General features: G+C 39.8%; 2 protein-coding genes across 2 annotated transcripts; both read left to right on the plus strand.

Annotated features, from left to right (window-relative positions):
- Positions 1-644: 644 nt before the first annotated feature.
- Positions 645-7044, plus strand: lap3 (leucine aminopeptidase 3). Its single transcript, XM_051385208.1, has 13 exons — positions 645-854; positions 1148-1263; positions 1639-1693; positions 1778-1883; positions 2372-2531; positions 2616-2780; positions 3547-3705; positions 4270-4394; positions 4535-4623; positions 4733-4835; positions 5365-5444; positions 5537-5649; positions 6576-7044. Exons 1-13 carry the CDS (start codon positions 756-758, stop codon positions 6760-6762), a joined length of 1557 nt encoding a protein of 518 aa, XP_051241168.1. The 5' UTR covers positions 645-755; the 3' UTR covers positions 6763-7044.
- An 884-nt stretch (positions 7045-7928) lies between these two features.
- med28 (mediator complex subunit 28) lies at positions 7929-10349 on the plus strand. Its single transcript, XM_051385209.1, has 4 exons — positions 7929-8132; positions 9339-9405; positions 9507-9619; positions 9844-10349. The coding sequence occupies exons 1-4, from the start codon at positions 7944-7946 to the stop codon at positions 10045-10047; spliced, it is 573 nt and encodes a 190-aa protein (XP_051241169.1). The 5' UTR covers positions 7929-7943; the 3' UTR covers positions 10048-10349.

The following is a 10349-nucleotide window of genomic DNA, read 5'->3' on the forward strand; positions in this document are numbered from 1 at the left end:
AGATTTAAATTATGTGAGAGTCTATTGTGTTTTTTTTAATCTGAATTTGACAGAACGCAATCTGATTTGTTTTATGAGAACAACCCATTAATTAAATGTGCTCTTCCAGAGTAGATCATTTCTAGATTGTTGTATTGGGAATGTTCACTCACTGATATTATTAATTAAGATGTACTCAAATCTTTTACTTATAAAAAATAGCAATACCATATAAATACACTGACACAAGTAAAAGTTCTGCATTCAAAATGCTACTGAAATAAAAGTTAGTTAGCAGTATAATATACTACTTTTAGGTATTAAAAGTTCTCATGATAGAAAGTTTTACTTTATATCCTGCTGGGTAACTTGTGTATTTACACATGAGATCAATTAATTATTATATGAACCTATAATAATACATCACAGTTTGTTATTAATCTGTTGTTAGATGAATGTAGTGAAGTAAAAACTAAAATATTTCTTCCTAAAATAAATCCGAAAATTAAAATACTCAAGCAGAGTAGCTCACCGTTGTACTAAAGTATAAAGTAATTGAGTAAAAGTACTCAGATACTTTCCACCACTGGTTAACTCCTGCAGCTGCACGCTGCTGCCGCCAGGTGGCGACCAGGCTTCGTTGTCACTGTCGCTTGTATGTGACGTGTGAAAAACGCGACGCTGTCAGGTCGAGCCGCTTCCCTTTCGCACATGCATGCGACCTCTACAGCTGTGAGATAATAGTTGGTTTCTAAAGCTTTCTGTATGCAGAACAGATGACAATGCTTCTTCTGAGGAGAGCTGCGCAGGCGGCGGTGAGGACCAATCAGAGCAGGTCGTTCTCTGCGTCACAGACTCACCTGAACCACAGGAAGGTGAGTGACGTTGTAGGCTGACAGGTAGTTACATCAGTGGCTAACACAGGACTCATGTACACACTCAGAGGGGGGGGGGATTGGGTTACGTCACGGTTGCTCAAGTTCATAAATAAAGAGAAATTATAATAATTATGTACATCCAGTTCTCTCTCTCTCTCTCTCTCTCTCTCTCTCTCTCTGTGTGTGTGTGTGTGTGTGTGTGTGTGTGTGTGTGTGTGTGTGTGTGTGTGTGTGTGTGTGTGTGGTGTATTTCTTGTTAACCCTTGCTGTGCTGATGTGTGTGTCTGCAGGGTCTGGTGCTGGGAGTGTTTGAGAAGGAGGGAGAGGAGGGCAGCCTTCATCTGACGGAAGCAGCTGCAGGTTTTGACCAGAGTCTGTCTGGGAAACTCTCCGAACTGCTGAAAATGTGAGTCGGTATTTGTGTTGTTATGTGTGTGTTACCTAGTGTTGGTGTGGTGACGATTGATAATCAACCCAACTAGTGTGATTGTTAGACGGAGTAAAAGTGAACGTGTGTACTCCAAACAGACCACTTGAGCTTGCAGAAAGGTTTATTCTCCTACAACAAAACACCAGCGTGTGCATAGCTACACCTCAATCAACATCCACCTGTCCTGTTGAGCTCACCTGTATAATTTCCTGCATCCATACGCCACCCAGTGTTTGCACAATAGTCAGAAAAACATGCAGTACTGGGGCATTCCTAATAGATGTTAGGTAAACACTGTGTAATTCCTTGCATAGCTGGTTAATAATCTGCTTTTGTCGTGTACTTTTCCAGCTCTGGTCCAGCTCTGAAGAAAGGCAAAAGCAGAGTATTTTATGGAATTCACAAGGTAACAAGGTGTGACGTTGGATAAAGAAAACCGTGGCTCCTCACAACATCAGAGTAGTTAAATCTGTCTTGCTTTCTTCTTCAGGACTTCCCGTGTGTCGCGGTAGTCGGGCTGGGTAAGAGCAGTGCAGGTGTGTGTGGGACCGAGAACTGGGACGTCAGCAAAGAGAGCATCAGACAGGCGGTGTCGGGTAAGACACGTGACTCTGTGTGCGTCTAAGTGTTGGCTGCATGGAGGATTTACTGGAGCTGGTTTTCTGGTGTGATGATGTTTGTGTATTAGGATCAGAATCAGAAATACTTTATTGATCCTTGGGGAGGAAATCGGGTTAAGTTACAGTTGCTCAACTTCATAAACAAAGAGAAATTATAGGGGAAATAATAATAGGTATGTACAAAAAGGTGCATTATACTACAATATATATAGAAAAATAGTAGATAAAACATGTAAAAATCTTTATACTACAATATGTAAAAGCTGTGTAATAAATAAATACATAATAATAATGCTGAGAACTGGCTCTATGAATAGGTGTACTAATACAAGAATTACAGTATACAGTATAATTTCAGTGTTAATGTCAAAGTAAACTACAGTATTGTACAGTTTAAGTTATAAATTATCAATAAATGATGGGTGCTGACGGTCTGTATGTATTGTGTGTATGTGTGAGTTCAGCTGGCTGCCGGTTGCTTCAGGACCTGGAGGTGAACCACGTGCAGGTGGACGCCTGCGGTGACGCCCAGTCGGCAGCAGAAGGCGCCACTCTGGGTTTGTTTCAGTACGACCAACTCAAATCCAAGAAGAAGACCAAAGTGACCACACAGCTTCATGGAAGGTAAACTAACTTACATATAGTAATAGAGTTGATATATAATGTGTGTGTATTAATGTGTCTGTGTGTGTGTGTATATGTTCTCAGTGCTGACTCGGCCGGTTGGGAGAAAGGACTCATGTATGCTGAAGGCCAAAACCTGGCACGGCTGCTCATGGAGGCTCCAGCCAATCACATCACTCCGACCGCTTTTGCCAACACTATCGAAGAGAAACTAGCGGCGCACGCTGAACGAGTCACAATAAACAAAAGGTTTGTGCTACGTTCATCATCACTGACAGCAGTGTGCTTTTACAGTTAATTATTTTATTATTTATATATAATTATGTGTTGATCTGTCAGTTGAAGTAACAGAGACAAGTGAAATACAACATTTTGCTTGTAGGGAAGATAAACATTCAGCTGGTATTTGGCCTAAATATATACTAATAATATTAATCATAAAACATCAGCAGCATGGACTTTATACGAATTTAACAGGCTGGAAATTGTCAATCTAGAGGTTAAACAATTAGTAGATTCATCTATTAAGTAATTTTTCAAGCTAAAACACCAAACATCAGTTCCAGCTTCTCAGTTGTAAGGATTTGCTTCTTTTATATCACGTGAACAATGAATGTCTTTGGGTTGTGGATGTATGGTTGCATAAAACAAGAGATTTTATAGTTTGTTACTGTGGGCTGTAGAAGACTCATTTTACATTATAGAGCCTGAATGATTCATTAATAATAATGAGAGAAAGAATCAATAAAGCCGATCTGGAAGCACTTCTGAATCTACTCTTATGTACTTTATAGCTTTAAAATGACTCAAAATGTTTTCTGAATGACATTCACATGAAAGCAGCAACAGAAAGATGTGAGGATAAATACAAATATAACAATTATATGACTGATCTGATGATAGTTAACAGCTAAATCTAAATATTCTATCACTTGAAATAATGTGTAGTCTGATTATTGATCCTTTTTTGATGCAGGAGAAGAGTTTTTGTCTAATATTTAATGTGTTTATGTAGATCTCAGGCTTGGATAGAGGAGCAACAGATGGGAGCGTTTCTCAGCGTGTCCAAAGGTTCAGAGGAGCCCCCCGTCTTCCTGGAGCTACATTACAACGGTTCTCCCGACAGCACGCAGGCCCCGCTGCTCTTAGTGGGCAAGGGCATCACCTTTGACAGGTAAACCATAATGGGGCTGTGAGATATGACCAAAATCCCAGGTCCTGGTCTAAGTGATTTTATATCTAGATAACAATATATCACATTGTCTGCAAATTCAATGAGTAGAATATAAAATTACCACCATGTCAGACTTTTCATACCCAAACCGCACCCATAGGACACATGTAGCACTTATTTTAGGCCACAAGCTCCTCATTTTGTCCTGGTTGATCGGAGTCTTTCTCCTGTTTAGAATTACTCCTTTCTTTGTCACGTTTACTCTCCACCATGTTTGTTTCGGTTGCCTTCATGCAAATTTCCTGCCTGCATCTGTGTCCTGCAGAAGAACGCAAAACGTCATCTAAAGGATAAAAAAATGGTGCCGTAAAGATTTGTGACGCAACAAAATAAACGATAATATGAAACAATAGACTGTTTCTCTGTTGTCATATCACACAGCTCTAAACCATAATAATGCACACTCCAGCTCACAGTCAGGAAGATATCTGAATCACATCTTGTAGAAAATGTTACAATGCTCACATTGAGGTGGTCTGTGTCACGCTTTCTGTTTGTTGGCAGTGGTGGTATTTCTCTGAAGCCGTCTCCTTCCATGGATGCAATGAGAGCTGATATGGGAGGAGCTGCCACCGTGTGTGCGTCTATTGTCACAGCAGTAGCTCTGAAACTGCCCATCAACATTATTGGTGAGCTTTTTGACAATATGGATCCTCCAAGATCATTTTCTATCATATGAAACTGTCTTTGAATCACTGTGCTACACTGTACTTATGTTTGATTATGTCATTGTAACATATTGTTGTGTTGTTTTCTAATGTTAAACCAGGTCTGGCTCCCCTGTGTGAGAACATGCCCAGTGGAAAAGCTACTAAACCAGGTGATGTTGTCACAGCCAAAAATGGAAAAACAATCCAGGTAGGTGATGAAATGTGAAAGTTTCAAACAGTTACCTGAGTGTGAAACAGTTGTGCACGTATATATGTGTGTGTCCAGATCGATAGGTTTTTGTTGTCATTGTGCGCAGGTTGATAATACAGACGCAGAAGGCCGACTGATTCTCGCTGACGCACTGTGTTATGGGCACACCTTCAACCCCAGAGCCATTGTCAATGTTGCTACACTAACAGGTGGGATTCTTCTGTGAGATTATTTACATTTGAGGCCAAAAACAACTTTATGTTTACATCACCTTTGCGTCATGTTATGAGGCTGGTTTTGACTTCAACTTGACTTTTGTTTGGTACGATTCAAACTCCGGTCTATTCGCTTATTTGGTCTGGAGTGAAGACTGTTAATAATCAGATGGAGACCACCTTTAAAAACTGCATCTCAAGGAAGTAAATGTCAAAGAAGTGATTTACATAAATGATAATATATAATTATGAACACATCTGGAAGTGCTTTAATTTCCCCTGATTCATCAGAAAGTAAAAAAGGAGTTTAAACATAGGCGTGGTGAGTTGTTCAGGTGGTCTAGTGGTTAAGACGCCAGCAACATTCCCAATTAAAATCTTGCTAGGGACCTTTGAAGAATGTAAAACCTCATATTCCCTGTCTATATTTTCCCACCTTAGGCTGGTAATGTTGAGTAATTAAGTAAAAGAAACGCAGATATAATGACTAAATATTAAAAATGTGGATTCTTCTGTCTCCAAGGTGCGATGGATGTGGCTCTCGGCTCAGCAGCAACTGGAGTCTTTACTAACTCTGACTGGCTCTATGAGCAGCTGCACAAGGTAGAGTGTCTGCACAACGAACACACTCAACATCTTAGTCCCTCCACTCCTGTGTTGACTAATGGTGTTTGTGTTTGTGTGTGTGTGTGTAGGCTAGTGTTGTGACGGGTGACAGAGTGTGGCGAATGCCTTTGTTCCAGCACTACACCAGACAGGTGACTGACAGCCAGCTGGCTGACCTCAACAACATCGGCAAGTACAGCCGGTACGTATCTCACTGTACTCGCCTGCAGCTCCAGCTTCAGACATCAGAGCAGCACAGAAACCTGAGCTGGTTTATTAATCTGGAACTGTTGTCAGAGCAACAAGTCCTGAAGTTCAAACATGCAAACGGGTAGCTTATTGACAGTTAGCTGTATCAGGACCATGACAAGATATAAATGGCTGTATGTATTGATATTATTCAGTTTTTAGTTGAGAACATGAAGTTTATTGTAAAACCACTGAGATCTGTTATTATAATTACATTATAATGAGAACTTACCTATACTTATATATGATAATAAATTGAGAATATGGAATTTAATTTGACATTAAAATGGGAATTCATCACTTGAACAATGAAATTATTAATTCAATTATTAACAGTGTGTCCATGTCGTCTTAAAAAGTCTAAAATCCAATAATCAGATTTTTAGGCCTTTTTAAATGTATTTTAAATTTATTGGATAATTATTATTTCTGGCTTTTAAATATGTTTATGGGGGGGAAAAATATTAATGTTATTAAATATTATATTATATGTTATTATATATCTAATCTAATTTAACAGTGGTGACAATGTTTATGGAGCACAATGTAGAACAAACTGATGCAGGAACAAACATAAAATGAGACTTATGTCCATCAGTTTGTTGCCACAGTGCATGCTGTCAAATAATCACATAATCACATAGTCAACACTAATCGTATATATTTTAAAATAAGAGCACAGCGTTACTCAAAATAACTTCATCCAGGGTTAACAAGGAGGAGTCAGATTAACTGGATGAGAATAAACAGCATTATTGTAGCCTGATTACAGTTTGTTAGACTGAACTACTTAAGTCACATTTGAAGAACAGGGCCCAGGAGTGTTAGTATTTATGGCTTTATCAACCTGAATCTGGTCTGTGGATGATCTCTCTCTAGTTCTGGCGGGGCATGCACAGCAGCAGCATTCCTGAGAGAGTTTGTCACAGCTCCTCATTGGGCCCATCTGGACATCGCTGGTGTGATGAGTAACAAAGATGAAGTTCCCTACCTGAGGAAAGGAATGTCTGGGAGACCAACGCGTACGCTGGTGGAGTTTGCTGCCGGACTGGCGCACAACGGCTGAGAGTTTGACACATTATCAGATCGGACACGAGACAGAGAGCTTCTTCTCTGGCAAGATTCGATAGTGATCTCACAACACAGACAGGAAGAAAGTCAGTATTCTGAAACAGTGTCATTTCCATGGAAGAGCTCTGAATATGTTGGCGGTGATTCATAGCTGTATTTTGTATGAAAGGTTTTTTCCAGGCCACAGTTTAGGAAAGGTTCACCTCTCTAGCTCTCTAGTAACTACATAGTTCACATAATTTATAAGTATATGTATAAATAAACTCTAAGATTTTAATTATATGTGTGACTCATTTCTTACCTCAACATGGGCGTTCACTACTTGGCCAAAAATATGTGGACACCCAAATATTACACCCTTATGTGATCTGTTGAATAGTTAACCTATAAAACCCTGACTGCTGTAACAGCATCCACTATCTATGGTGGCCCTGAGGTGCAAATCACAACAGCAAATCAGAAAACACATAGATATGGACTATTGGAACCCCTGTTTCTACCTCTCTTAGGTATCCCACATTAACATGGACGTATTAATACAATATTTTCCTTATTTAGTGGTTTGAATTTTCAGATTTGGCAACTTGAACGCATAGGTCTGGCGGTGTTGTGTTTCCGGTTCAAAGGACGGACCAGTTCTTTTGTCCAATCAGCGACGACTCATGTCGCCCGAGGATACCTACCTTTTCTGGTTTGGTTAATGTCGTTGTGTTTTCTCTTTTTGTCGTTGTGTTTTCTGATTTGTCGTTGTGTTTTCTCTTTTTGTCGTTGTGTTTTCTGATTTGTTGTTTTGTTTTCTGATTTGTTGTTTTGTTTTCTCTTTTTGTTGTTGTGTTTTCTCTTTTTGTGTCGTGTTTTCTCTTTTTGTGTTGTGTTTTCTGATTTGCCGTTGTGATTTGCACCTCAGGGCCACCATAACTATCAGATCTTGGACGTCCTCATTGTCAGGCTGTTGGAAGCACACTATTATCTAAAAGAGGTTGTTCCTGTGACTCCTTAAAACAAACATTAAGTTAAACCAAAGAGTGTTTTTACTTCAAAAGGTTGAGAAATAATAATCTAAAACATTATGGTGTGCTCAGCTACTCAAACCCTGAAAGAAACAGACCAACAAAGACAACATGTGAACAAGGTTGTCCACAAGAGAGACTACACAGAAACATCAGCTCTGTGCGCATGTGCGGACCGGTGAGCGCTCAGATCAAGATGGCGTCGTCAATGAGCGGGATGTTTTCCGGTCAGCAGCCGTCCGGTGCGCATCCCGTCGGGGGTCCCGGTGGACCGGGTCAACCGGGGTTCCCCGGTACCGCCACCAGAGCGCCGGGAAACGTCACCCTGGTGGACGAACTGGAGGCTTCCTTCGAGGTAGGACGCTAATGTGCTAGCTTCCGTTAGCTGCGTGTGCTAACTGTTGTTATTGATGTTTATGTACAGGTAGGTGAGGTTGCTATGATACTGCAGCCTCACACCTGTGGAAAACTCACCGTGTTCATATCACCTCTTTATTGGGAATAGTGTATATATATATATAGATAACAGTTTAATGATTAAATGAGTTAATGCTCAGTTACTGTCAGCTTTAACCCGACAGCAGCAGCTCTACTTCGGCCCCCTTTTCTTCTTCTCTGTGTCCCTAAAACAGAAATTAAAAATAAAAACCCAACCTATAGCGATTATTTAACACCCCAATAACATAGCTGTACTTATTGTTTAACTTTTCCACACACTAAGGTCACATTTAAACTTACTGGCATATTATTTATACTGGTTTAAGTTTATCCTGCGCCTGTTGTCCATGGTTTGTTTTGCTTCCAACTTTATGGGAATATTGTTATTCCAGGGTAATCCAATCAGTATCAGTACTGCTTTCCAGGGAAGCTTTTATACATATACATTAATAAAATAATCAGGGTTCTTACTGGTAAAGAGACTTGTTCTCCAGTCATGGAAAACACCTGGAAATAAATTAAAATGACCAAATATCCTGGAAATAATCTGTTTTTTCTTGGCAATTTGTTATTGTATTTAAGCCCCTCACTCAGATCGCCTACCTGAATTTGGGGTAGAGGAAAACTGTTAACCTGTGTCACTTAAAATCACTAGAAAATGTGGAATAAAACTTGGTAAAATGTGTTAATACTAGGTCTACTGGTAAAGTTTATGGTGCTATCCTGTATTTCCAAGAAAACTCCTGAAAAATGCCCTGGATAAAAAAAAGTGGAAACCCTGTGTATATATATATTAATACACAATAAAACAATAGGCCTGTTGAACAGTTGGTTCCCTTGTTCCTGTCCCAAAATGATTTTCAGACAGATTTCAGTACCAGCATGAAACAGAAAGCTGGTCCTCAATATGTCGTTAAAGGAGAAACATATTCTCATGGCTAAACATTTGACACAGCCTATATCTTGGGGACCTACTGGTTGTTATCCTTATGCATCCAGTGAGGAACTAGAGAGCTTTAAACCCACCTCTACTCAAACCTCAAAGGAGCAGGATTTTAAACCACTCATTTAGAAAAAGCAAAATGTGCTGATGGGTTTTTTTCTCTTTGTATTTATTCTTCAGGCATGTTTTGCGTCCTTGGTAAGCCAAGACTACGTAAATGGGACTGACCAGGAGGAGATTCGAACTGGTGAGTAAAGATTTTCTTTGTTTTTTTTGTTTCAGGTAGTTTTAGTTGATGTAATACTGTAAAAAAATATCTATCTTTGTGTCTGTTTGATGTGGTTGCAGGTGTTGATCAGTGCATACAAAAGTTCCTGGATGTGGCTCGACAGACTGAGTGCTTCTTCCTACAGAAGAGGCTTCAGTTATCTGTGCAGAAACCAGAGCAGGTGGTGAAAGAGGTAAATTGACCTGCATTCTCATTTATCTTGTCAGTTCAACTCAAATCCACTTAATTTTTCTTCTGAAAACTACTTTTGTTATCCCTAAATTATTATCTGTGTAAGCACAAAACAAACCCCTCCCTGAGAACTATTATCCATGTCACTGCTTTTATTTCTTAGACCTGAATTTCTCTCCGTTTGTGCCTCTTCTTCTCTCTTCTCACGTTCATTTCTCACTTCAGGATGTGTCAGAGTTACGTAATGAGCTACAGAGGAAAGAATTGCTGGTTCAGAAACATTTGTCCAAGCTGCACCACTGGCAACAAGTTCTGGAGGATGTGAGCGTTCAGCACCGCAAACCCTCGGACCTTCCTCCTCCTGGACCGCTGGCCTTCCTGGAGCAGGCCTCGGCGAGTCTGCCCCCTGCCCCTTTAAAACCGAACTAACACACGAAAGGTGCGGTCACATTAGACTAAATGAAAAACACTCAGGAGGTGATGTTGAACTCTTGACCGGCCAGAGATTGCAACACAATAGGAAACACATGCCTGCGTTCATCAACCATACAGGCTTGAAGTGAATGGGAGATGTAATGTGACCGTACCTGAGCAAGAGCATCATAAATCATGACCTGGATAGTTTTATTTCAACTTTTTTCCCCCAGTATTTTTGATTTCTGTAAATATTTCTGTTGACTTTTTTTTTTTTTTTTTTACTGTAAAAACAAAATAAAATTTGTGAGAATTTG

Source organism: Dicentrarchus labrax, unplaced genomic scaffold (genome assembly GCF_905237075.1).
Source record: "Dicentrarchus labrax unplaced genomic scaffold, dlabrax2021, whole genome shotgun sequence".
Taxonomy (NCBI): Eukaryota; Metazoa; Chordata; class Actinopteri; family Moronidae; genus Dicentrarchus; species Dicentrarchus labrax.

Coding starts and splice junctions, on each gene's coding strand:
- lap3 (XM_051385208.1), top strand. CDS start 756: ATGACAATGCTTCTTCTGAGGAGAGCTGCGCAGGCGGCGGTGAGGACC. Junction 1,884..2,371: donor CATCAGACAGGCGGTGTCGG/GTAAGACACGTG, acceptor GTGTGAGTTCAG/CTGGCTGCCGGTTGCTTCAG. Junction 4,836..5,364: donor CAATGTTGCTACACTAACAG/GTGGGATTCTTC, acceptor TCTGTCTCCAAG/GTGCGATGGATGTGGCTCTC.
- med28 (XM_051385209.1), top strand. CDS start 7,944: ATGTGCGGACCGGTGAGCGCTCAGATCAAGATGGCGTCGTCAATGAGC. Junction 8,133..9,338: donor AACTGGAGGCTTCCTTCGAG/GTAGGACGCTAA, acceptor TTTATTCTTCAG/GCATGTTTTGCGTCCTTGGT. Junction 9,620..9,843: donor CAGAGCAGGTGGTGAAAGAG/GTAAATTGACCT, acceptor TTCTCACTTCAG/GATGTGTCAGAGTTACGTAA.